A 27,976-nucleotide genomic window follows, 5' to 3' on the forward strand; every position below is an offset into this window, starting at 1 on the left:
AAGTCTTTCTTCTTTTCCAATTTCTAGTTCTGTTGTGCACTTAGAGGCCCACGGGATGGCTCCTGCCTTCCGGATGGAGTTTAAATCTATATGTATAATTTTGCATGACTATTGCGTCATCGTTAGAGTCGTCGTAGCTCCCCAAGAGGCCTCCTTGTCTTCTCCCAGCACTGGGGCCTTTGGACGCTTCCGGGCGCTGCGGGCACTTTCGCGAGGAGCCCTCGGCTCCTCCCAAGCGCTCCCCTCCGGGGCCCCCTCCCCCAGCCTCACCTTTCTCCCCTCCCTGCTTCTCGGCTCCTCCTCCTCGCCCCCTCGTAGCGGCCCTAGCGGGGAGTCAAGCTAGGGTGAGCCGGCGAGGCGGTGAGGCGGCCGCGGGCGGGGCGCAGGAGCGGGTCGGCGGGCGCTGGCGGGCGACCCGCACTCGGGGGAGGTGCCTCGGCCCGCCCTCCTCCAAGGCCGGGCGGGGAGGGGGCAGGGACCCGCGCTGGGCGGGGAAAGCCGTCTGGCCCCTCCCCTCTCTGCCCTCCCCAAAGTTGCGGTCTCCCCCGGGGCCCGACAGTCTTATGATCCAGCGGATCCTCCCGGGGAAGCCGGGCAGGGGAGAGGGCGCGGGCGCCGAGCGGCGGGGGCAGCGGGCGGGCGCGGCGACCGGTACCCGGGCGGGGATCCGGGCAGTGACCGAGGCGGCGGCTGCGCCCCGGGCCCGCCGCCCCCTCCCCTTGGGTGGGGGGAGCCGCTGCATGGGGCCGGGGGGACGGCCCTGCTGCGCGGAGCGGCGGCGGCGGCGGCGGCGGACCCCCCAGGCGGGCTGGGGTTGAGCCCGGTACCGGGGCGGGGGCTCCGGGGGGACCATGCCCGGAGGCCGGCCGGCCGCAGCATGGCTCACGGGCCCGGCACGCTGATGCTCAAGTGTGTGGTGGTCGGCGACGGGGCGGTGGGCAAGACGTGCCTACTCATGAGCTATGCCAACGACGCCTTCCCGGAGGAGTACGTGCCCACCGTCTTCGACCACTACGCAGGTAAGCCTCGGGACTGCTGACTAAGGGGCTGCTCCCCGGGCCGGGAACTTTGGAGCAACTTTGGCGGAGCCCCCTAGCTGCCTCCCCTGAGCGCTCTCCCCACCCCTCCCCCGCTGCGCCCTCCGCCGGGCGGCGAGCCCCACCTCCGGGCTTTGCCTCTCACCATCTCCTTTGCGGACAGATTGGACCCCTCTTCCTACCCCTACTCCCGCACCCAGTGCCAGCTCCCCGCACTTCCCAAACCACTTGGCGTCCTGGGGCGACCTCCTTGACCTTCCCACAACCGCCTCCTCTACTGCCCCAAGCCCCCGGGGAAACATTTGGGAGGACGGGCGAGACAGACGTGGCTACGGGACTTGGGAGAAGGGAGTAGGCTGTAGCTGCGGGCCACCTCTTACCCCGACCTCACGCCACTTCACAGCGAGCCGGGCACAGGGAAAAGGGGTGGCATCTCCCTGCAGCGCCCTCATGCCTCCAGCTGGGTTGGGAGAGGAAGGTCCTGGTGGGGAGCGAAATTGCCCTGGAATCTAAGTAATTGTGAGCTTTTCTCCCTGCCCCCACTTCTGCCCCTGCAGTCAGCGTCACCGTAGGGGGCAAGCAGTACCTCCTGGGACTCTATGACACGGCCGGACAGGTAAGTGTCTTGGCCCCTGGCCTACACCTCCTTCCCTTTCCAGATTCAGGGTGTCTGCGAAGGTCCGTTGGAAACTGAGGTGTCGAGGGGGGGGAGGGCGTGTTTCGGAGGGGCTGCTGTGGGTCAAGTCTTTTTTTCTTTTTTCAAGTCAGCAAATTAGGAAAAAGAAAAAACCCCAACAGCAACCCCAGACCAGCCCATCCCATATGAACCCTTGGGCTTTAAAAGTTTTTGCCTGTGTGTGCCTTCCGTATGGTGCTTGGTGTGTGGATCCCAAACTCCTGTTGCAAAGTGGCAGCGGCCAATCGTGAAGCGCCCTTATTTTTGGTTGCAGATGACCAGGTCTCCCTCTCACAGCCTCTGTCTGGTCCCTCATTGGTGAGTGGTCTGCCTGCCCAAGGAGCCTGATTGGTGGAAAATGGCATCATCTAATACGATGGGAAGGCATTTGGTCCTGGTTATGTTTATTACAACATCACTGCACTCTGGGACTGGAGTCCCTGAAAACATAATTTGTGGTGTTACCAAGGGACCACTGGGAAGAAGAAAAGAAATAACAACCATTCAGCCCCTCCCTGGGCCAGGGAGGGGCAGGAAAGGTTAGGAGTTCAGTGTGAATCTTGGAAGAAGGGCTTTATTTATTTATTTTCCCTTGGAAGGCAGGGTGACTTTGGCTTTTTTTTTTTTTTTTTTTTTTTTTTTGCCCTGGGAGAGATTAGCATGCAGAAGGAAAATGCTCACTTCTTCTGGCAGCCTCTGACCTTTGCAGCCTTTGCAAATTAGAGGTGGCTCCTAAAGGATTAAAGTCTCTTCTCTCTCCCTCTGTCCCAGCTCCACCCTCTTCCCAGACCCCTGTTGGCTGTGGAGCTAAGATGATTGTGTGATGAAGTTTTGCAGAATCCAGCACTGTGATTAGATCTGAAGACTCGGGCAGAAGTTTCCACATATCACGCAGACTTGGGTCCTTGAGGACATGTGAGCAGCTGAAGGGCTTAGTGAGTGACTTTGGGGGCTGTCCAGCTGCAGCTTCCTTACCTGTTAAGTGGGGCTTAGCACCAAGTCAGGCACACACTTGGTAGGCGCTCAGTGGAGGTGCTGTTCTTCGTGGTTTTCCTAGTTTTGGATTTCAGAATGATGGTACTGGGTTAGACTGAAAAATATCTTCTTTGGGAGGTGCCTTAATGTGGCCTCTGGGTTCTAAACCATTAAGTTAGAGCAGCATCTGAGGATCGAGAAACCGTGGCAGTGGGAGGGGCCTGAGGCAACTCCCTTTCTCCAGTCTGACCCAAGTCAGTACAGGCAGTTCTTCCAGGGCCCCTTTCGGTTGCCTGCCTTGCCGTTGGTGATCCTTGCAGCTGTCAGAGTACACGGAGACCAACTTTTAAGTTGTACAGTGAACTTTTAAACAACAGGTTGAAAGGAGACAGGTTTTAAAATATGGTCTCCATTGTTAACTTCTGTCACTACCCCTTCTTTCCTTTTCTCCTTCACTTGTCACCATGGCCAGTTTTTGGCCACGAGCCCAGTTCGACAGGACGTGGATATGTCAGAGCTGTTTCGTGCATGTTCACACCTAACTACTATTTACTGGGTTTCTTCTGTATGTCAGGCATGGGGCGACCACGTGCAAATATCATTGTATTTTCTCCATGAAGCAACTTTATGAGATAGGTGATATTTCATCTTTGCAGATGAGGAAGCTGGGGCTCAGAGAGGTGAGGTTGCTGACCTAAGGTCACAGCTGCCGAGAGAGGTGTTGCTAGGTTTAGGACATGGTCTGAATCTGCCCACTTGGAGGTGGTTATACACACAGGAAGCCATGGGTTTATAGAGAACCCAGATACAAAGAGTCACCCAAAATTAGGGCCCACTCACAAAACCAGGGCTTTCCGTATGTCATTATAATTGCTGTTTCCCGTGGAGATTGTAAGATACAGACCAAGTGGGATCAACCTACTAATGAGGTTCAGATACTACTGTTTTTGCCCAGTGGCGGGATACCTCCTCTGTTGGCTGGGATGGGTATTAGGCCCCCTTGGTGTTCTCCCAGTGTCTAAAACTTGTTTTTCGATCAAAGTTATTGATGATTCATCTTGCAGCATTTGAGGGTTTATTACTAATAAGCAATCTTAGCAAAGTAATCATCAGTTAGATTCAATGGTAAGTGCCTAGCATGTACCTAGCACTGTGCTAAGCACTCGGAAGGTCAAAAGAATAAATTTAAGGTTGGGATCTGCCATGGCTGATGATAGCGTAGGTGGAAGTGTCTGCGTCAGATGCCTGTTCGTGCATGTTGTATAGGAGATTTCTGTTGTATTCGGTCATTAAAGACTCTGTGCTTCTCTGAGTTGGTAACAGATTAATCTTATAATAATGATAATGATAAACACGTGCGCACACATGGGAATTTGTAAGCCTGGTGGTCAGTAGAACCGTGGGCTTTGGAACCAAACAGGCTTGCCTCGGATCTCTCCCTTGCTAGTCATGTGATTCCAGCTAAGTTATTTTCCTTCTTTGTGCTCTAGTAAAAATGTGGATAATTCGGCTCTATAGGGCAGTGTTTTAGGCCAGCTTATAATGTTAAATGTATGTAAAAGCACGGACACTGTTCTTCATTCATAGTGATGTGTAATATGTTACGAGAAATTATCGTACTCCACCCTGGGCACCTATGTGGGGGGAAGGGAGTGCAGGTGGAAGAGGACAGTGTAGTATGCCTGAGGCTGATAGCAATTCCACAAGGATTCCAGATCCTATACTGTTCTCAGCAGAGGTGTGGAGCCAGCTTTGCACTTTGTAATTCCCACAGTCCCCATTGGCGACCCATGGACACAGCCAAGTGCTACCTGCTCTGAGTGCCCTGTTGTGTCATCTGGACAGGGCACTCTTTCTGAAGTAGTGCCTGCATCCTTCATGATGAAATGCTTAGAAAAACTGAGTGCAACCGCAGACTTTGAGAAACAAGTGGGGTGTGTAGGTTTCAGCTGATTCTACTTTGGGAGGCAAAATGGAATGAGCAGGAAGCTCAGCACTGGGAAACAGTTACTTTCTCCAAAAAGTTCCCTCATGCACATGGGCACTCTCTATATTTGAATAACAGCAACTATACCTCCTTCTGGTTGGAGCTTCTAGTCTATGTGCTTATTCTTCTTGGTGTCTGACCCCAGTGAAGTTCAAAGCCATAGGCAAACTTTCATCCAGTGTACATATTAGGGCACTCAAGCGATGACTGTACAGCCATACCTCATTTCATTGCACTTGGCTTTCTGTACCTCATAGATGTTGCAGTTTTTACAAATGTAAGGCAAGACCCTCCACCAACAAAAAGATTACAACTCACTTTATTGCGGTGGCCTGGGGCAGAACCCACAATATCTCTGAGACATGCCCATAGTAGATGACCCTCTGCGTTCCAGAGCAGGCTGCTCTCCACATGGACCTCTGCTGCTATCAGGGGAGAGAGGGAGAGGAAGAAACATGAATGTGTGTGTGTTGGCCAGTGCCAGTCTCCGTCACATGTTCTGCTTGGGGACATCTCTCAATGTCCCAACATGTTCAGTAGCATTACTGCCAAAGCGAAGCCCCCTTTCCTGGCCAAGCCCCTGGGTGGTCCAGGAGCAGCTGACATTTTGACTGCTAAGCATTTTGGAGTGGAAGTTGAAGGCAGCGCCTTCCTCCCCACTGGGGCCTTGTGCAGGGGTCTGGCTTCCGGCCTGGACCCGTGGAGCTTCTCCTTTCTTGCGTAGGCTCTGCAGCAGGCTCGCTGTCTGCTCGGGGAGGGACTGGAGAGATGAGATTTCCCTCCTGCCTCTGCACTGCTTGGAAGCACATGGAAGGTGGGAAGAGCTCTCGCTCTCTGTGCAGATGAGCGGTGGGGAGCTGCCTGCTCTTGAGCTGCTGGCTCCAGGCTGATCTCTTAATCCTTGGCAGGGAGGCAGAACTTGATACCCCAGAGAGAGAGAGGACTGACGCCCAGTTTTATCCCAGGTCCCAGAATACCCACACTCAGGAGGGTGTGTTGGGGGTGAGTTTTGGGTTCCCTAGAGTTCCAGATTTAGCCACTGCCTCAGTGTGTGGAAGTCCATATGGGTGCTTTTGGGTGTGCTGTTGCTATGTCTGTTAACTTAAACACGCTCCCTCAAGTTCAAGGGCGCATACATAAGAGCTATAAATACCCTTTATTCAGGTGTCCCTTGTGGTTGCTTTTTTAGTGACAAGCGAGATCTGTTTCTCATTTGACATAGCTCAGCAGCTGTGGCTGCCCTGCAAGCCCTCTCGGTACCCAGGGGAGGACTTCCTCTCCAAAAGGGAATCGCCATGGGAGGCAGCCTCTGTAGCAGCCTCAGAATTCCCTGCCCTGTGCCCTGTGCGCTGCTGTGCCTTTTTCACTAGGCTGCACCCAGGGCCCTGTACAAAGGGAAGGGGGAAAGGGGAGGTCCACGGTGAGCTCCTCCCACCCTCAGGCAGCATTCCTCACAATACCTTCCCAAGTAGACTTTTCCCAGATGAGGAAATTGAGAGTGAGTGGGCTTATGGAGAGCAGACAGAAATGTGGTTAGAAAAGAGTTTTCTTCCCTTTGGAGGGGGCCTGCAGGGAACATCAGTAGGGCTTAGGAAGTGCCCATTCGCTTCACCCAGGCTCTAGGTCTTGCAGCCCCATGTTACTTCCACTAGGGGCCTGGGGAGCAGAGTTTAGGAGGAGCCTTAGGGTTCCTTGCAGAGGGCAGCCGCAACAGGTGAGATGCTGGCACTAAGCATCCTGGTTTCCCTTAGTAACCTACTGTAGATTTGTTATCTGTACATTTTGCTAATCTTTTAGAAGCTATTTATATCTCCAGCCTGCACCACTCACTTGGAATGCTGGCTTCCTCCTCTGTGTTGGAAAGGCGGATGGCCTTGGTTGGCTCCACAGCCTTTGCAGTGACCGAATGCTCTGTGTTTCCCTCCCTGGGACTCTGATATGGGTTTGGGATGTGCCAGCTCAGACAGGCAGACAGGGACCTGGGGCTGGGGACAGCCTCCACCAGCTCTGACCCGTTTCTCTTTGTGCCTCACATGGGTCTGTCCCCTTCCCAACCCTTGTGTCCATCTGGCTTCTCCAATTCCGTCCCGGTTTTCGAGGTTTGTGACATTAACAACTCTGGGAACCAAAGCTCTCCCACAGGTGTGTCAGGAATGGGTGTCACCGGTGTACTGCTGGGGTGGGGGCGGTGTGTGGCCCCCAGGGAGCTGAGCACATGCTGCCGTTTTCTGTGTGTGCTGGGATGTGAAAAAGGTGGAAGTGTGGCTTTAAAGTTCGTGGGTCAGAGGCCTAATGGAGAGCTGGGGTTTTGTGGTTTTGTTGTGGATATTGGGGTTTCAGGAGATGAGACCGAATGGTCCCAAAACGAAACAAAACAAACCAGCCCTCCATGGGGGTGTCAGTGTCTGGCAGTGACACCTGTGTTGGCAGCAGCAGGTCCTAGCAAGAGGCCTCAGGTGCAGAACAGCAGTACTGCGAGGAGGGGGCAAGGGAAGCGGAGACCAGGGAAGCAGTGACAAAGAAACCAAGCCAAGGCCCGTACATGTCTGTTTAAAAAACGAAAATTCACGAGCCTCCGCTGAATTTCCTTTCACCCGGAGGGGTTTGGTTTTGCCCTAGTCTGGCGTGCTAGCGTCAAGGAGCAGCTTTCCTTGCCCTCAGCACTTCCTTCTTCCTCTTTTAGTTTCAGACAGGCGGCTGCTTTGCATGAGGGAGCAATGGTTCACACAGCAAGGGATACTGCATGGGTGGCAGGATGGCCATGGCTGGGGCAGCGGAGCTCCCCCGGGTCTCTTGGCTCCTCCAGTAGAGATGCCCCAGACCCCCCGCCTGCCAGCACCTCCTGGGCCGGTTCTTGCCCTCTCTAAGCTCCGGTGAGGACAGATCACTGTGTCTGTGGTTTTCTCTACCACGTTTCCAGCACTTAGCCCAGAACCTGGTGCATGGAAGGCATACCTCAAATATTTCTTGGAGTGAGTTGAGTCTCATTTGTCTGTAAAGTCATTTTTGCTAAAAGGTTAACCAAAGACTCAGGTTTTACCTATTAGACAAGAGCTTCAGGCACAACCCCTTTTTTAGAGGGGAAAAAGAAAGCTTTGTTAATCCAGTAGACGTCTCCAGGGTTCAAAGGAGTGATGCTGTGGAGGTGTGCAGCAGGCCACCAATTTGTCCCCACCCAGACCCTGGGGAGTACTGGTCACCAGTGGGCTCCATCCCCCAGAACTGTCTCTCAGGCTCACACCTTTGTAGCTTGCCTGAGACCTCCCTCTCTCAGATCTCGTTAGGAGGAGGTGGCTTGGCAGTGAAAGTGTGGGTTTTAGGTTCTCCAGACCAACTTTGATCCCAGCTCCTCCTCCACCTTGTAGCTGAGAGATGGGGGGCAGCCAGCCTAGCTCTTGTGAGCCTGCTCCCTCCCTGTAAACAGGAGATGTGTACCTCACCCCAGTTGCCATGAGGGTGAGAGAGGAGGTGTGGTTGCCTCCTGTGGCCTGGTGCTCAGCCTGTGGCGATTGAGAGTGATGGCCCAGACCAGCTTGGGTGGGGTGGGCGGGGCTCCACACTAGTTCAGTTCAGCTGGGGTTGAGTCAGTGCCTGCTGTGTGTTCCGACCTTCTGTGGGAGAAGGAAGGGGGGATCAGATTGCCAGAGGGTCCACCTAGAAAACTGGAAGAGCTCACTATGTGAAACCCAGCGGAGCACGGTTCCAACTAGGAAGAGTGGACAGGGGTGAACTTTCTGGGAGATCTGGCCCTTCAGGAAGAGATGAGGAGCCTTAGAATACCCTGGTTACCTACGTCTGTGGGCTCCCACATGAACTGCCAGGGCCCACTTCCCAGCAAGGAGCTCGACCTCTCAAAACCTCAGTTTCCTTATTTGTGTAGTGGTGATTCTGTTGTAGAGTCATCGGATGCACTCAGCTTCTCGGCTGCCAGGTAACGGGGTTTCCCAGGCTTAAGGTTGCTGGGTGGGGCCTGTGACAGACAGCCCTGGACTCAGGTTGTTCCTTCCGACTTAAGCCAACTTCAGTCGCTTCACCCATGCTCCCCCATCCCACCCACTGTGTGCTGAACACATAATATCTTTTCTCCCTATTGCGAAGTGAAAACTTGGGGTCATTGGACTAAATGAGGTCATACAAGGCAGAGGGGTCGAGGGAGCTCATACTGTGGGTGGGGAGGAGCAGCGTGGGGAGTGCAGGCATGGGGGTGTCCCAAACGTATCTTTTTATGAATCGCAGATCCCTGCTATCAGTGTCAACACGTGGAGTAGGGTTGGTAACTAAATTAAGGAGTTTTTCACGTGGTAACTGACAGCTTAGTAATTAGGAGATATTAATCTGGTGCTGTGTCTCTTGTTGATTTAAACAGAAGGAACAAAAAGTGAGGGAAGGGGCCTACTATTGTTTGTCGCTGTTTCCTTTCAAGTGACTGGTGGGAGCAGCGAACCAGCCCATCCCCGACTTGCCAGCCCTTCCTGGGCTCAGGTTAGAACTTGGGGTTTAATAATAACACACTAGTCAATCAAGTAGCATTTTCAGAGAACAAAGCATGTTGCACTTGAGGCTTCTCTCCTGCTCCAAAAGTAAAGGAAGCGAATGGTCACCTCGCTTCGAAGGTTTTGCGAGATTCGGTGACTTGCTCCAGGCCACACAGCTGGTAAAAGGCGACAGCAGGATTACAGGGCAGGCCGTCCACTCCAGTCCAGGTTTCGTTATGGTAGTTACTCACACCAAGCAGCTCGACAGTGTTAAGTGTCTCCTTTCCTCACACACACTCTGTTGTCGAATATTTCGTGTGAAAAGTACATTGCGTTTCCCGACAGAAGAGTTGGCGGAGTGGTGGCTACAGATGGGACGTTAGGGGCTGCTTCTAAAATGTCTCTGGAAAAACGGCCCCCCCTCCCGCCCACCTGGGAATGTAAGGGTATTTCGTCAGTTTGTGCATTAACCCCAACTCCTGCTTAAAAAGAGACGTGCCTGGGCGGCCGCAGCGCTGGTGAGGGTGCGGGAGGAGCTCGGTGCTGTGTGTGCCGCTGCAGCCTCCTCCCAGGAAAGAGGAACAGGGACTCCTCCCTGGTGACTGGAGCTGTCTCTTCTCAGGCTCAGGCGACAGGGCTTCCTCGCCGCCCCTCACCCCTGCTCTGCCTGCCAGCGTTGACTCACATTAGCTTGCTGTTTGGAGGCCTCCCAGCAGGACAGTTTTGGCCTGCAGATGGCAGGTGTCTTTGCTGTCCCAAGCAGCTGCCCCAACCCTTTCTTTCCTCCTTGAATTTTCTTATTCAGGTGAAAACTGCCATTTCCAATCTGTTTGTCCCTCTTCTGTTTTACTATGCCCTGAATACACATGAAATATTTTCCTGTTGCCTGCTACTCATTTTGCTTGCTGCCATGGGCTGTCCCCGTTGGCACCACCTCTGTGTGAGCACCCATATCCTCCTGCCTGGGTGGGCTGTCTGGACTTGATGGAAACATTCATACAGTCAGTCAGCAAATACATTCCCCAAGTACCCCGTCGGGGCTGAGACCTGAGCCAGGGGCAGGGCTTACAAGACTGGTCAGGCACAGGCCCTGCCCCCAGGAGCTCACAGTTCATGGAGGGGCCAGTGGTGAGGTCCCTCACCGTTGGGAGGGAGGTGGGTGCATGCCTGTCACTGGGGACACAGAGGAGGCCTGGTCCTGTCCCTCCAAGGATATGAACTGCTCCTAAGAGCTGAGGTGACCAAGGGGTACTCCAGATGGATTTTTGGTGGAGAAAGTTGCTCAAACTGGATTCCTACATGTACCAGGTGCTTAAGAAGGGTTTGATTTCTGCACTGGGTGCGCCTCAGATGTACACCTCGAACCAGCGTGTATCTCCAGAACACTTAGAAATTGGAGTTCTCAGGCTCCACCCCAGACTGGACCCGGACACTTGGAGACATCTCTCTTCCAGTGAGCCCTGCAGGTGGTTCTGATGCAGGCGGAAATGTCAGCCAAGAGAGGGTTTAATGAGTTGAGTGTTTGTGGACTTGTGTGCCTCCCCTTAGCAAGCCACCTCCCCCCCACTTCCTCCGACACACACGCACACAGGCACTCTTACTGGACACAGTGCCATTGGTGTGCGCAATGCATTCATTTTTAACGCCTGCCCCAGCAAACACACCTCCTTTCTGGTTCTTTATACATGATTGTGACTCTCCATATTTGCTGCAGTGAATCGAAGCATTCAGCCACTGGTGCTGCCTTCCTTCCTCTTCTGGTGGAGATGGGGCCGAGGCGCTCTCAGGAAAAAACAGAAGCAGCACTTTCCAAGCCTCCCTTAGCTCCACTAGGATGCCATCTGGCCCAAGGCTGTGCACACAGTAGGCTCCATGGGCATTCTTTGATGAGCCATTTCTCTCCTTTACATGAAGCGACCAGACAGAGAGGGGCCTGGGCCCTGCCCCGTTCACTGTAGCTGAGGTTAGCACTCTGGGCGGTGACAGGCCTGCCCCCGAGGAGGATGCCAGTGTGGTTTGTGCTAAATTAGTTCCGAAACAACAAATGGGCGACAAGGCCCTTTTGTACTAACACTCCCCAGGCAGGTCCCCAGGAGAGGCTGGAGGAAGGGCTGTTGCTCAGACACCCATGTGGCAGTAATTGCTTCTCTGGCTGACCTAAGCTTTCTCTGTCAGTGTCTTCCTCCTCCATTCCTCCGTTCTCCTACACACACATGTGCACACACACACCACGTAAACATTCTTTCCTCCTTCCGTCTCCTCTCTCCCCTACTCTCTATCTCTCTGCTCTCTCTCCTTCTCTTTCTCGCTCCCCCCACCCCCGCCACGTGTCCCCCAAACTGTTCTGGTATACAAAAGCCATCCTTTTTCAAACGGCATCATGGTTGGGATTACAAATGAGTTGGCTCAAAGTGTGCTCCCTTTAAGAGCCACTGCTGAGAAAGAGCATTTAATCCTGATTGTCCAGTTCAATTAAAATTCATTTGTCCCCGGCTTCATTTTCAAAGGGCAGTCTTCCCCAGCAAGCTGGTTCAGGGCTTCCATTTCCTACCTTAAGGTGTACCCCAGTGGGGTCCTTGGTCCTGAAGGGATGGGGATGGCGGGAAGTGGCTCCTGGTCTTCATCCAGCTGCAGAAAGTGAAAAGGTCCTTTTGAGACTGAGGCATCCCCTGCCCTCCTCCTCAGTGACTCCAGCCCGCTTGAGGTTGAACTCTTTCCTTCAGTTTCAGCTAGGCAAATTGTCTGTTGGCTGTAGTCTAAGCATTTGGTTGTATTCACATGTAAATCTCTACTCAGCACCCGGATGGTAATGTGGCACACAGCGCTTAGCACGAGGTTTGGGGCGCCCCAGTAAGAAAGCAGGCATGTGTTGGATTTAGGGGAATGTTTCAGAAAAATTACCATGGAAAGAACCTTGGCCATGACGCTACATCATCTCCACATTGGCTTTCTAATCAGCTCACTTTGAAGGGAATTCGGATCTGTCTGGACATTACCGAAGGTCTTTAAAATCAGGTTATAGGTGGTCGTTTTAATGCATTGCTTGTTTAAGCACCATAGAACTGGTTTCTTAGAAAGGCTGCCAGGTCGGTTTGGATAAAATATTGGCCAGGGTGTGTCTTGTTCTCTAGCAAGTCTGGGTCTTTAGGAATCCTTCCGCGTGTTTGATCTCAGGTGTCCCTCCAGGGTGTTCTGTGGCCCTCTGTTGCAAACAAGGGAAAGAGGGAGCAGAGAATGAATGGGCTGACCCGCTCAGCTCTGCCTTGACAGGAGGGGTGACCCGCTACTGCCTGCCGCCCTGCGGGAGCCCTGCTGCCCTGCTACCTGACCCTCCAGGCCAGTGTGGGAGCAGCCACGCCTAGGCAGGCTGGTGCTAATGAAGAAAGTGATTCCCTGGAATTCCTGGTGGACCAAACTGCTCAATGTACAAGTTTATTCCTATTGCCTTTTTTTTAAAAATCGAGCTATAACTACATTCAGTGGATTTTATATATTCACAAAGTTGCGCAACCATCAGCACTATTTAATTCCAGAACGTTTTCATCACCCCCTAAAGAAACCCTGTACCTTGTTAGCAAGCACCGTGTTCTCCCTTCCGCCCACCTCCTAGCAACCACTAATCTATTTTCTGTCTCTGTGGACTTGCCTGTTCTGGACATTTCATTGAAATGGAATCACGCAGTAAGTGACCTTTTGTGTCTGGCTTCTTTCACTTAGCATAATGTTTTCAAGGTTCATCTGTGTTGTAGGATGTATCATATTTCATTTCTTTTTAGGACTGAATAATCCTTGTCTTTCCTTTTTATGCTCTTTTGTCAGTCTTTACTACACGGGCAGTTGACCCCCAGGCTCTGGGAACCATTTTCCAGGTTGTGAGGTAGAGAGCGAGGTTCTGCTGGTTGTGTGTGTCTGGTGCTGTTCTCACCAGGCCTTAGGTAGGGGTGGGGGTCGTCTCCCCTCCACCCTCCCAGCGTCCTAGCTTTCTCTGTGCCTCTGTTCATAGTCTCGCCTACCTCCATCCCCATCCTTAGGTCTTTATCAAATATATGAGTCTCAGGTGGAGTGAGTGAGGAACATAAAGATTTCATCAGATAGGGTTCTTCCCCTGTAGGAGTTCATTGTCCAGTGGGAAGGGAAGACAGATACAGATGGCCAAAATGCAATAGCAGATGGCACGTGCTAGGACAAGGGGACAGTGGGGAAGTGTGAGAGTTGTGAAGGTGCCCAACTGCCAGGCTACTTGCCCAGAGCCTCACAGGTAGGCCGGGTCTCACCGGGGCCGTCTCGGTTCAGAAACGTGGTTTTACTGAGGCACTCACGGGCCATTCGGGCTGCAGGTCTGATCTGTGTTGATTCATAAAGATCCATATGTAAATGAGGTTGCCAAAGGATTAGCTTACCCTGTGGTGTCGGTGGAAAAATGAACACAAGACATAAACCACAAGCTCACAAAAGAAGAAAAGCAAATAGCCATTGAACACACAGTATGCAAAGGCATGCAACTAAAAACTTTTTTTTTTCACCTGTCAGATTGGACAGATGGAAAAAAACTGTTACCCAGGAGTTAGGGAAGCGAATAGGGAAGCGGATGCTCTGTGCACTGTTGTTGGGAGTAAAATTGGACACCAGCCATCTGAGGTTCTTTGAGTGTCCTAAGACTCAGTTGCAGTGAGTGTGGGGGGTGTTCCCTACCCACACAACAGGCAGACACCTGCGGGGCTGTCCAGGAATTCAGCCCAGTTCTGACACTACCTACCCAGAGACAGCATCAGCTTCCACAGGTTAAGGGGTCAGTCAGGTCTCTCCCTACCACCCTCCCCACCCCTTCCACTTCAGACACCAGCCTCAAGCCCAGGCTGTTTCCTGTGCTTCTGACCAACCAGGTACAGATAGGAGGCTCCAAGGACCCCCGCCAACTTAGGATGCCAATTGTAAGTCCAGGTTGTTACCTGTACTTCTGACCAACTGGCTATACATCAGTTTTCCATGATTCCTTCCTCCAGGGATTCAATTAATTTGCAAGAGCAGCTCACTGGACTCAGAGAAACATGTTACGAGATCACAGGTTTACTGTAAAAGGACACAGCTCAGGAGCAGCCAGATGCAGAGCTGTGTGGGACAAGGTGCATGGGAGGGGCACGGAGCTTTCAGGCCCTCTCTGGGCACGGCCCTCTCCCAGCACCTCCCCGAGCCCACCAACCCGGACGTCTCCAATCCACGTCCTCCGGGGTTGCTGTGGAGGCCTCGCTGCTGCGTAGGCAGACATTGCACGGTTGAGTGAATCATTGGCCATTGGTAATTGGTTCAACCTCAGCCCCTCTTCCTTCTCCCTCCCCACAGGTGGTGGGGGGAGTTGGGACTCCCTGTTCCAACCCTCTAATCCCATGGTTGGGCCTCCTGGGGCAGGGCCCCATCCTTAGGTGGGGCCCAGAAGCCACCTCACTAACGTAATAAGACACATCTTCATGCTCTCGTCACTTAGGAAATTCCACGGGTTTTAGGAGCTCTGTGCTGGAAAATGGGATCCAAACCAAATACATATTTCTTATAGATCACAATATCTCAGAGGTTAATTTGGCAAAAACCCTTACATTTTGATGATCTATTTCTTTAAATTTATACCAGAAGATTCAGAGAATACAAATATTTACATAAAGTGATAGTCTTCACAGCAATATTTATAATAGTGGTAAATTATTAACACTTTAATGCATAGTGGAAAGGGGTTTGTTAAATGATAGCATGATGTGTATTAGAATAATCACAGCCATTAAAAACTGCTTTCAACATATATTTAAAAATACGTGAAAAGGCTAATGATGTGTTAAGTGTGAAAAAAGCAGGAATAAAAACTATATACATATATATATGATTACAACTTTAAAGAATATGCATGTGTATACATAATGTGCAAGGAAAAAATCAGAACAAAATTGTCAAAATGTTTAAGTGTTTAGCCCTAGGTGGTGATATTGAATATTTGTAGTAATTTACTTCTTTATTCTTTATTCTGTTTTCCCCCAATTTTATTTTATTTATTTACTTTTATTTTTTCTATCCTTACCCGAGGACATTTTTTTTCATTGCTTTTTAGAGAGAGAGGGAGGCAAGAGAAACATCAATGCAAGAGAGACACATCAGTGGATCGCCTCCTGTACTTGCCCGTAATGGGGACCAACCTACAACCTAGGGGTGTGCACTGACGGGGAATCTAACCTGCAGCCCTTTGGCCATGGAAGACACTCCAACCAGCTGAGCCACACCAGCTAGGGCCCTCCAATTTAGAAAACGTTATTTTAGCTCTGGCCGGTGTGGCCCAGTTGGTTGGAGCATTGTCAGTAAACTGAAGGGTTGTGGGTTCAATTCCCAGTCAGAGTACATGCCTAGGTTGTGGGTTTGGTCTCTGGCCTGGGTGCAAACGAGAGGCAACTGATCTATGTTTCTCTCTTGCATCAATGTTTCCCTCCCTCCCCGTCCCTTTCCCTCTCTCTAAAATCAATAAGCATGTCCTTGGGTGAGGATAAAAATTATTTTTATTAAAGTTATATGTGCCAATGGCTTAAAGAGTCAACAATTTTATAAGATCGTATTACGAAGAAAAAAGATTCCTCTCCACTTCCCCTACAGTACAGCCATTTCCTACTCCTCTGAGGCAACCATGTTCAATTCTTAGCTGTTTATTTAGGTAAAAAAAAAATCCTCTGTTGACTTTAAACCATGCACGGTGCGGTTTCACACCTACTTTTCACTTCCTGTCCACTTTTTCCTGGGAGCTACATTGTAATTTGATCACTGGTGGGTGGTTCTATATATATTTTAATCCTCTACTGCCATTTGCTTTTTTAAAAAATTTATCCTTTGTATGCAACCCAACATACAGGTATTCTACCAGTTTGTTCTTGAGGCGCCTTCCTGAGCAGGGTCTGCTCCTTGGGAGCTGGTCGCCTCTAGGGTGCCGGCTGTCACCCTGGGGTTTCCCTCCCTTATTGGAACTCCCTTCGGCTCTCTCCCTCACGTGAGAGCCCTGTTTTGGACATTTTTATGCCTTGTCTTCATTTTGGTGGAGCATACATTTTATTAGTTTCCCGAGAAAAGGCGCATCGGAAAGCCAAACTTTTGGCACCTACTATGTTTGAAAATGTTTTCATTTCCTTGATACCTCATGAACAGTTGGAAAATAGGTCAGAAATCACTGTTTTCCTTCAGAACTTGGAAGAGAAGTCTCCGTTGTCTTCTAGCTCCCATTTCCGCTGTTTCCCAGGCCTGGCGTCACTCTGGCCCTTGGCTCTGTGTCAGGAGCCCAGCTGTCCTCATTGGGAACTGGGGGGTCCACTGCGTCACCCTCTGGACAGTTCATGGTCATGGACTTTGGGGTAGGTTGCTGGGCCCTGTCAGTCTAGAAACTCCTGCCCTTCAGTTCTGAGACGTTTTCCTGGTTTATTTCTTTGATTTCTTCACTTCCAGTTAATCTCTTGTGTTACACTAGAACTCATAGTATTTAGATGTTGCAGTTCTTGGGTTGGTCCTCTAACTTCCTGATACAGGGTGGGGCAAAAGTAAGTTCACAGTTGCTCATGTGGAAAATAATAGAATAATTAATGAATAATAACACAAGATTAAACTCTGTTTCATGTACTCACAACTGTAAACCCACTTTTGCCCCACTTTGTATTTGCACTCTCCGTGTCTTTTTGCTGTATTTTTGGGAGAAGTCCTCAATTTTATCATCTACTCCTTCTATTATTTTTTTTAGGATGGTTCTATTTTTAATTTTCAAAAGGCTTTTTCTGTTCTCAGGATGTTTCTTTCATTTTTCCTGTAGCATTTCCTGGTTTGGCTTGCTTCTTGATTGAATGTCTTCTCTAATTTCTCTGAAGATATTGATGGTAGTTTTTTGAAGCTTTTGTTTCTCTGTGGAGTCTCATTTGACCGGTGTTTGTCGCGGTGGTTCCTTAAGTGTTTACTCATATTTACGGGAGTATCATGGAGCATGTGGGAGGCTTGGTGTACGAGTGGGGCTGGCTGACTCTGGTGGCCTTGACCTCAATATCACTGATATTTTGGGCTGGACAGTTCTTTGTTGTGGGGGTGGTCCTGTGCATTGTAGGATGTTCAGTAGCAACCTTGGCCTCTTCCCACGAGATGCCTGTAGCAGCCCCACCCCAGTCATGGCAATCAAAAGTATCTCCAGACATTGCCCAATGGCCCTGTGGTCAGCATCAGCCCTCACTCCCTCTATGGAGAACCACTGCTTTAGGGCACTCTGTCTGGGCCTGGCACTGGGGAAGCTGTAATGTCTGACTTTGGTCTTTCCTCTTGGGCTGTTTATGTTCCCCAGAAAAGAAACTTCCACTCTCCTGCCTGGGAGGTTCCTGCTGGGTGGGCTCCAGTGCTCTGGGAGGTGACTGGAGGAAGTAGGGTGGGCGTCTCAGTTCTCAGTGTGTTCCCTGGCCTTGTGTGTTTGGTGTGTTAACTGGGCCTGCTGTTGTCCCGTAAATACCCTCTGCCTGCCATCAGGGCTGGGGAGAATGTTCGCTGTGGCAGAGAAGGGGATCTGGGATGAGACTGCGTCCTTCCTCGGTCCGCCTCCTGTGTGTGGCTCCACCTTCAGTACAGTTGCAGATCACACTGCTTCAGTTCCTACACCTTTGGGGGGTTCCGTTGTACAGAAAGAGGTGCTGCTTTACTCCCTACCTCCTGCCCCCATCTCTGATGACCCAGGATTTCGTTCCCTGGGTCTGCTGAGTCACTTCCAACTCGTATTTTGCCTTGTGGCTTCTAAAATCGCGTTGCTATTATCTCCTTTCCTGTTTGCTTTGTCCTTGTGACTTTATGCCTTCTCTTAAAATCACTGTACCTGTTAGAGAATTTTGGAGATACCAGAAATAGTGCCTATGTTCAGTCAGCTGAGATTTAATTGAAGTCTTTCCCATTTTTTAAACAGTCGGAAGCCACAGGTATGAAAAACAAAGTCACAGTGATGGACATCCTTTCCGGTGCCTGCTATCCTGTGTTCCTTTCCTTAGCATCCGGGTCCCTGAAAACATGCTCTCATGAGACGCGTGTTTGGGATTGAGGCTTTGCAGCAAAAGGGATTAGAAATCTTACAGGAGATTTATTTTTCTCCTGGGTCCTGAAGCCACTCGATGAACTTTCCATTTCACGAGAGCATGCTTTCTAGAGACCGGGACGTGCGTGCCCACCAGGCCCAGCATCCTGCCGTGGGCAGGGCTGGCGAGGCTGGCGAGGCGCTAACATTCTCATTCTGCAATCTCGCCTTTGCTAGCGTCTGTGTAGAGGCCGGATGGACCCTGACTTTTTAGTTACTTTTTCTCAGCCAGGCCAAAACTTCCTCGATTAGGTTACAGCTTTCTTCAGGTACACTTTAGTTACCTCGATGGATCTGGGAGTTCTCAGCTGTCTCTGTCAGCTCAGGGTGCCCCACACTACAGATGACTCATAACTATTATGGTTTGACTTCTGTTAATTTAACTCTTAAAATGTAGCCTCATACCAAATTATTCGGCTATCTTACGGTAGTTCTCCTGGACCTGTTAGCTGTGCCTACGGGTGTCAGTGACAGCCGGGAGGCTGGCAGGAGCACGTGCAGCCCTGGCGGTGGTCGGGGGACGGTCCGGACAGTTTTCCTAGGTAAAGCGACGGGCTGTGCGGGAGGGGAGGGCCCCACGTAGGACAAGGTGTTTCATGCAGCCTTTTCTAGTCCTAGAGGTGGACCGGAATCCCTGTGGCATTTACTGTAAGTGTCTCTTGTCACTAATTTTGTGCCTACATTTGAGGCCTTCTTTGGACCTGTTTATCCCACTTACTCCTAACGGCAACCTTGTGAGGTAGGGGATACTGTCCTACCAGTTCCCCTCCATTTCTCTTAAATGGGTGAGAAAACAGACTCAGATACTGAGATACATGCACAGCCCACACAGCCCGTGAGAGGCCGTGCTGGGCCCCCGGCCGGCCTCTGGCTCCAGACCTGAATCCATCACTCCAATGACTGCCTTGTGCCGCCAGGCTTTTGCCGGCTTGCTTATCTAAGCTGGCTGCTCTCTGAAGGGAGCTGTGTGCTGTTTGACTTTCCAGGCAGCACGTAACACAGACTCAGTAGAGGGGTTGACCCGACAGCCAGACTTGCAGAGTGGGCGACACAGGCCAGGGCTTCGAGCTGGAGCCTCGCAGGTTCCTGTGCCATGTGGCCAGACTGCAGGGTCCACAGCTCAAAGCTTGAAAACGACTCCTGCTCTCCTCCTGACCCGTCCACCTGCTCCAGTGATAGTTTTGCCACTGTCACCCAGTGCCCTGGGCTTGGGTGCAGCCCACACTGTCCCGAGGGGCGGGATGACTGCACCTGTCCCAGCCCTGCCTCCATGGTTTTTATGAGGCTACAGAAAAGGGAATGACTCTTGGAACTACTGGAACGACTTTTATTAGGTGCTTTTGCTATAAAATTTTGTTGTTACTTCCAGTGTTCTCATCTGCCTGTAGTGTTGCTTCTCTTTGATCTTGTTGTCCCGGCTCTTGGTTCTCTTCGTAAATGTCCTGCCTCCCTAACCAGGTTCTTTACGATGGGAAGTCCGCATCCTGGGTTGGCTGAGCTTAGACCACCGAGGGCACTGGCATGGGCCACTGAAAACGGCTTGGGGCTGTCCGCAGCTCGAGCGAGCGAGGGCGTCGTAGCCACGTACAGTCCCTCTGCATCGTGACTGTTAAACCTCCTAGGTCTCAGTAACTGTTGTTTGGTTAAAAAACAAAACAAAACAATGTATTTGAGCTATATTGGTTTAGTTATGTTTAGGTATTTTACTAAAATACCTGACTTCAGTCCTTGCCTACCCTATTAACATAAGCACTTATTAAGCCAGCAAAACTTAGTGTGTTTTTCACAAAGTCGATTTTACCCTCAGTCTTCATTTTCTGCCCGTTTCTCCCTCTGCCCCAAACGTGCTGATACTCAGTGGAGGACGACAGCTAGTGGGTGTGGCTATAAGCTGGCAGCCACCACAAACGTTAAGTGCTCGCTTAATCTTCCCAACAGCGGAAGAGGAAGCATCTATTAGTAATTCATTTCATAGCTAAAGGAAACAGAAAATACTAGGCGACACAGCTAATAAGCCTGTGATTCAAAGATTAAAAGGTCAGTGTCCAGAACCTACGGTCTACTGCCAGGTTAAAACAGAGGAGCCAGGTGGGTCCTGCACTAGTTGTTAGGAGAACTATGTTCCCGCCTCAGTTCTGCCCTGCCCTCACGTGACTTTGGACAAGTGATGAGCTTCTTCTTGGAGACTCAGTTTCTTCATCAGGAACATGGGAGCTGCCCCATCTCACAGGTTGATGGTGAAGGTTCAGTGGGATAGTTGGGGTTCATGTGAAAGCAGAAGCGGGGTGTTCTTCTCGGAGCTGTGAAGTCAATTAGGCTATAGTATGTGATGTGGTTAGTCTCTCTAGGCCTGGAGGAGCTCTGCTGGGAGCCTCCTGGAGTACGAGAGGGCCAGCTGGCAGGGAGAAGATGAAGGAAGAAATGCAGAACAGTCAGAAGGGGGGATAAAACAGGCACGGAGGAGGATACGCTGAGCTCAAGTGCTCCGCTATAGGGAAGCGAACCCGGAGGATTAATGCAGGCCCTGAGGGGTTGGTGTGTTGGGTTCCAGGGACTGCCTGCAGGCATTTCTGTTGCATGCTCTACCTCTCTGCAATTTCAAAGAAATCTCTGTTATTCTGTGTGTGTGTGTGCACGTGTGTGCGAGTACTTGCAAGGGTCCAGCTTTGCACACTCGTAGTCCTGTATATTTCTTAAATTAAGGTGAAATTCACACATCAAATTAACCATTTTAAAGCGTACAATTCAGTGGCGTTTAGTACATTCACAATGTTGCACAACCTCCACCTCAATTGAGTTCCAGAACATTTTCATCACCCCATTAAAAACTGTATTTTTTGAAGGGCCTGTTCTGTGAAAGCGCATTTGTGAACTACATTAGGTCATCCCCATTTTGCCTGCCTGCCAAGAAGCCTTCTTCATCCTCGGATGGAAGATTTTACTGTATGTTTGGCCAAGGAGTGCAGTTTAAGTAATCAGATCCCAGATGGGTTTGTAAGCATGGTTTAAGCCTGCCATGCAGCCTGCTGCCTCATCTGGGCACGGGGAAAGCCAGCATCTCAGGCTTACTCAGGGTGTAGTTCTTTCTTCTCTTACGGCATGACTGCTTGCCTTCTTGGTATTTTAAAAGGCCAGTGAGAAACTTCAGTCTTCGAGAGCCTCTTCGTTAGCCTCAAAGGCAGAGAGGGCAGGTGTTAGTTCATAGTCAAGGAGAATGGTGTTACCTGTGGATGTGGCCCATCCATTACGCACAGTTCTTTGTTGACTGTTCCCCTTCCCTGGCCCCACCGCTGCCCCCACCATGAGAAGCCCAGGTGACCTGCATTCACAATGACCAAAGGTCCTCGATAGCCCAAGTGTTGGGAAGGGTGAGAGGGCTGCTCCCATGGAAGTGTGAGGCCTGGTTATTACACATGCCTCCCTCTAAATAGCTGGTCCTGGGTGGTCTCTACTCCAGTGTGATACAGGGATGACAGCAATGGCTGATACAGAGGGGTCCCTGAACAGTCTTCATGAGCTGCAGAGATGGGGCCCAGTGAATAGCAACTATATGCTGAGTGAGAGATGAGGGAGGAAGGAAAGGAGAGAGAGAAAGCAGAGGGCTAGCAGGAAAAAAAGGGGTCTGTTAGGAGCCACCTTGGCTAATCAGAACCGAGTGGACTTACCTAAGTCATGTGCTCCTCTGAGAACCAGTGACTTTGGCCAGGGGGTGGGGAATGAAATGCTGTGATTGGATTAATCCAACCAGGAATTCTTTTAGCCTAAATATGGGATCAGGATCCCCAGGGGCATGTGTCTAGATGAAGAAGGGGGTCCTGACCAAAGTCAGTTTTGGGAAGAAGGAAATAGGAGAAGGATGGTCCTTACACAGTCAGTAACGCCCTTCATACCTAGGCAGAATGAAGGTTGAAACAGTGAATAAGAGGCAGTGGTGAGAAGGAGCGGCAGGAACTAAAATGCTGAAAGTGAAAGCAGAAAAGTCGGTGTTGGTGCAGCCTGTCACTACCAGAACCAATAAGCAGAGACAAGGATTGAATCTTCACGGGCGCTTTATTCAGATGCCTGCGATCTGAGAAGGTGGTGGGTTATGTACCCTCAAAACTGGCCTAACATCTCATGTCAAGCTGACCTTTTTATAAGGAGAAGAAAACGGTAGGTAAGGGGTCTTATCTGGTTAATCAGAAAAGAGTTGCAGTCTGCAGAGATTTTTCCCGATATTTCCTTATCTATTGATCACCAGTTCTGTATCTGCTGTCCCTCCCTGGAACTCAATGGCTCAGATAGCATCTCAGTGTCTGGTGCCAGTCAGTTGTGACCTGACTGCAGTTTACCTTTCTGATTGCACCTCTCCACGTGCTACCCACATTCACTCAGCAAGATAGTAAGCTGTTATTGTAAGCTGGGCTTTGAAGAATAGTCCCCTGCGTTCAGGGAGTTCTGTGGAGATAACAGATAAGAAGAGAGGCAGCCTTATTCAGTGGAAGAAAGGGAATGACAGGAAAAGCCCTGGGTGCTACAGTAGTACCTAGCACCGCTTAATCAGAATGCATTTGTTGGATGAAGAGATTTCTAGACCAAAGCCTGAAAGGTGAGCAGGAGCTGCGCAGGTGTGGAAGTGTGGAGAGGGAAAGGACAGTGAGACTGGCTGGGCAGCTGCCTGATTTGCTGGGTTTGGGGTGGATATCGAGGACCTTGAACCTGACATTTTTTTACCGAGATGGTGAGCACAGGAGGAGTTGCAGGTTTGAGGGAGAACAAATGAGTTTGGTTCAGAAATGTTGAATCTGAGATGCTTCCCGTTTAGACCAAAGGAGGCTTCTGGAGCGGGGTCTGGAACTCAAGAGGCAGGGAGCTCCTCCAGGTACACTTTTCTGACAGTTTTCTCATCATCTCAAGCTTAACATGACCAAAACTGGCCTCTTGAATTTTCTCCCTAATGTGCTTCTCCACCCTCAGTCTTCCTCATCTTCCTGTGAAGACATGATCCGTGTGGCTGCACAGGCTGAACCCTGGACTATTCCAGAGGCCTCCCTGACCTCTGGCCACACAGCCAGTTCATCGTGCAAGCCTGAGTTTGCTTCCACCATTTCTCTAGCTGTCAACTGCTGCCACTCGATCCAAGCCACCGTCTCTGAGTTAACTGTAATACTCTCCCCTGTACTGCTGCCCACCTCTGATTCATTCTCCACAAAGCAGCCTGAATGGCCTTCTGAAAAAAAAAAAAAAAGACACGACTCCCCTTTCCCAACGTTTTACTGACTCCCCATTGCAGTGGGCTCTGGTGGTACAGGGTGGCTAGTTCTCCGGCCCCACCTTGTCAGCTGGCCTTTTCCCAGTATCTGCCAGGGCTTTCTGCCTCAGGGCTTCTGCACACTGTCCTGTATCTGGCTCCCTAAACCTTCCCTCAGCTCTCTGGTGAGATGTCACTCCCTCTAACAGGTCATCCTGGTGAGTCTCTCTCCAAGCACCTGGCTCTTTTCCTTCATCGCATGTATCCCAGTTTGTATTTATGGTCACTTTTGTCCCAATTTGTTGAATGCCTGACTCGGTGCCTCAACCAAATCAGACTCGTCCCCCTTTTACAAGTGTTTCTCCTTTGCCTATCCTCAGATGAATTCTACAGGAAATATAACTTCTCTATATACATCATTTGAAATGAGTATAGGATCCTACCAGTAATGTGAAGGAGAAATAAAAGGAAAGTGATCCACCATAAAAATATTTATTTCAGTATTAAATTCCTAAGTTCTCAGAGCTGAGTTCTCCGGAACTGGTAACGAAGTAGTCACGTACCTACACCTAGAGGCGGAGTTACCGTGGATGTTACTGCTCACAAACGGTGACTGGCGTGGTTGTGGTTCATCGGCCGTTCAGGTCCTAAGAGCGACGTTGCCGGGGGTGTACGTATTCTGCAGCTGGGAGCGACTCCTGTAATGTTTTGAACAAAATAAAGTACCGTTTACCTTTCTCCTTCAGTTTCCACTGAATTACCTTCCTAGAAAATTCATTAAATCTGTGCAAAAACAATGCTTTGTGTTTTTAGATACACCAGAGTTAGGTCCTGGGTTTGGGGAATTCTAAAAGGGTTTTTCACGTTCATCAGTGCCAGGCAGTACACCCACCAGCCATGCACTGAGGTTACGTAGCACCCTGGCTCCCTGAACGCCAGTAGGGGGTACCCTACGTACCATTTTACAACTGAATTGAAGATTATGAAAAAAAAGCCCACGTATTTGAAAAGTTTTTGAAAAACAGTTCCCTCCTCAGAATTTATAGCACTTGAAGATTCTCTTTCTTCCCCCATGTATGTTGACAATCAAAAACACCTTCCACATTTTCAAAACAGCCCCTGGAGACTTTTGGTCAGGATGGAGGCCGAGGTAAACACCACTCACCTCACACAATCACATCAGAATTACAACTAAACTAAAGAACAACCATTGCTGAGACCCGTCAGAAATCCAGCCGAGTGGAAGTCTGATAACTACAGAATTAAAGAAACCACATCCGTCCAGACTGGTTGGGGGGGTGGAGGCGTGAAGAAGTGGAAATGTGGAACGGGCTGGCCCCACACCCACGCATGGTGGATAAAAATTTGGGAAGGACCTCTCAGGAGCAAGGAGCCCCAACCCCATGCCAGACCCCACTAGTTCAGGGTCCCAGTGCCAGGAAGATAAGTTACTGGCTGCAAAAAGCAGTGGGGATTGAGTCAGTGTAAGAAATTTCTGGAGTCCCAAGCAGTACCTCTTAAAGAATCCACATGTGGACTTACTCAGACTCATTCCCTCTGAGCTCCAGCACCAGGGTATCAGCTTGAAAGGTACCAGTGGCTTACTGGGAGGAACTGATGTGTCTGGTGGCATCAAGGCGAGAGCTGGGGGATAGCTTCCTCCCAGACAGAAAGGTGGGCAGAGGCCATCATTCCTTTTCTCACCCCCCTGCCCCCTCCAGAGTCAGGGAGCCAGCAGGGGTGTGCCATATCTGAGGCTCCATCAGCCTGGCTAATTCTTTTGGCCCCACCCTGGAGATCACCTGCAGCTCCACCCCACCCAACTTAACAGCCCACCCAAGCAGTTAAGAGTGGTTTTTCCATATGAATGGCTAGACTTAGCTCGAGCTTCACAACTTCCTAAATTCTCTCAAACAAGCAGCAGCCTGGTCAAAACTCTGAACAATAAAATAGCAATAAATACATATCTATCAATAGTTGAATCTAAAAAACAAACTAAGCAAACAAGAACAGAGACAGAATCATGGATAGGGGGGGGCCTTTGGATGGTTGCCAGATGGAAGGAGGGTAGGGTAGAATGGGTGAAGAGGTGAGGGGATTAAAAAGTACAAATAGGTAGTTACAGAATAGCCATGGGTACGTAAAGTATAACATAGGAAATGGAGCAGCCAAAGAACTTACACCTATGACCCGTGGACATGAACAATGGTGTAGGGATGGCCTGAGGGAGTGGGGGGTGCTGGGTGGGGGGGGTAAAGGGGGAAAATCAGGACAACAGTAAGAGCACAATCAATAAAACATAATTTAAAACAGCAGCCGGGATGCGGCAGCGCTGCCCTCGTTGAGAGCACTGGCCCCCCTCTGTCACACTGTGAGCTCCCTCGGGGCAGGGGCCCTGTCTGTGTTCGCTAGCCCCTGGACACTGCTCAGCCCGTTGCTTGTTGGCATAAGAGATGAATGAATATTCTATCAATGTGAAATTTGTGCCAAGGAAGTTGGAAAAGGAATATCCCACGTGGAAGCGTGACCTGACATTTACCTTCTCTCTGCGTGCCTTTGGCCAGCCGACCTCTGTTTTAGTGAAGGAGACCTGTCATTAGAGCTCCAGACAGTGCAGAATTTCAGCCCTACGTCCTTTGCCGCGAGGGAAGCCATCTCACGGTGCACAGAAGAAACTGCACAGGCTCTGAAGTTGCGGTTTGTCTTTTTTTGGAAAGTCAGCCTCGTCTGTTGAAGAGCTCAAAACACTTGACCATTTATCTCAACGTGTGTATGCTATATTTATCCTCCCCTCACAGATGGGGAACTACAGCTTGCCTGAGGGCCATATTTAGCTAAGTCTTGATCTTCTTGCCTTGTGGGGTCAGCTTAGATAAAACGGAATTCTAAAGCTTGATTTTTCACCCAGTCGGTTAAATCTCCTCCCACATTAAATCTGTTACTAGGGCTGCTCACCAGGGTAAAAGGAGTTCTTTTGAGCATTTCTAACCATGTAATGTGGCGATCTAGTTCAGCCCCTCCTTTTCGAGAAGAGGAAGTGCTGGTTCATAATGACACAGTTAGATAAGAGCAGGGCCAGTTCCCTGGCGGATTGTCTCTGCTCTAGCGCATTTCAGCTTCGGTTTTCTCCAGCCAGCGAAGCAGGAGTTAGTCAATCGGCAGTCAGGAAGGAAGGTCTGCTTCACTAGCTCCTGAATAATTGGAACATCAATGGGGAGCCTGACTTACTATAAATCGAAATATATGAAGATGACAGCTGCAGAAACTGAGAAGCTAAACCTTCAATTTCAAGAATTCTTTTACTAAGAACTAATGATACACACACACACACACACACCATTTCACAGCTGAACTGAAGATGGGGGAAAAAGCCAAATATTTGAAAAGTTTTTGAAACATAGTTACCTCTTAGGAATTTATAGTACTTAAAAAAAGTCCATTTCTTCATCAAATTTTCTTTCGCTTTGCCGTAGTAGGAGGTAGTAGGCAAATTCAATAAATTCATCACTGATGTATTTTGAACCAAACTTACCCAAATGCTCCCAAAAGAGACTGAACCCAATTCTGTGAAAAACACAATTATTGTTAAGGTGGTGAAAAGTGATACTATCATTTCATAAAGTTTAGTACAAAATGAACTCAAAAGTGACAGGAAGAACTACACAAAGGAACCAAGGTTTCATAGACTACAAAGAATTATTGTAGGAATGCTTATAGTTCGTATTAGGTTTATGACAAGGCATTTTTCATCTTCAGAAGCTAGCTTCAGTCCATGCGGCCCCTTGACTTCAGTACAGCACCCTTTGGGGGTCCCAGTGTTTTAAGAGCGTGCCCGAGACCTTTGGGCTTCTCCTAAGAAGCAGATGTTTCAGATCGCTACTGTGTGCTTTGGAAGTGACAGCATCCTTCCTTCACATACCACGAGCCACAAGTTGTCACAGGCATTCTTTGTGGTCTTACATCGTATGTATCTCTTAAAGTAGTCAGAAGCCGTTTTAGGCTTTAGAAGTCTGGGGCTTGTCTGTTGAAGGGTTAGTCGCTTGTGATCCCACTTTTTATCTTTCAAGGTTGTTACCGAGGGAGACGCTTGTAGGTGTTTATAAATGGCTATATCTTAAAGTAACATGCTGGATTATTTGGGAGTGTAATACGTTCTTAGAGCACTTTGTAGTCTTCAAAGCGTTTGCCACTGACGTTCGCCCATGTTGCAGACAGGGAAACTAAGCCTCTAAGAAGGAAGTGATTTGACCAAGGCCACATTGCTCGCAGGTTATATGTGTGCCAGTGTTCTCCATTCTTTAGGGCCGTCTCCTCTAAGAAGACTTTTTGTGTCCCCTAATCACAGCTCGTGGTATTTACCGCATTCTGACATGTAATGCGGTGTTCACCTGCATTTGTCTCTCTTACCGTGAACTCCCTAAGAGCAGGGACTGCTGGAAATGTTTGTGTGTCTCTCCACCTGTCAGATTCTTCCTCCTCGGTGCCAG

General features: G+C 50.0%; 1 protein-coding gene across 2 annotated transcripts in view; it reads left to right on the forward strand.

Annotated features, from left to right (window-relative positions):
* Nucleotides 1-733: 733 nt before the first annotated feature.
* The window catches only part of RHOQ (ras homolog family member Q), a 39,853-nt gene continuing 12,610 nt past the window's right edge, over nt 734-27,976 (forward strand). For both annotated transcript variants that reach the window (XM_024552854.4, XM_045189469.3), the window contains exons 1-2: nt 734-1,019; nt 1,595-1,653. In XM_024552854.4, the coding sequence (XP_024408622.3) occupies nt 878-1,019; nt 1,595-1,653 (201 nt within the window). In that variant the 5' untranslated portion in view covers nt 734-877. The remainder of the gene's footprint in view (nt 1,020-1,594; nt 1,654-27,976) is intronic.

This window comes from Desmodus rotundus, chromosome 5, assembly GCF_022682495.2.
Source record: "Desmodus rotundus isolate HL8 chromosome 5, HLdesRot8A.1, whole genome shotgun sequence".
Classification (NCBI taxonomy): Eukaryota; Metazoa; Chordata; class Mammalia; order Chiroptera; family Phyllostomidae; genus Desmodus; species Desmodus rotundus.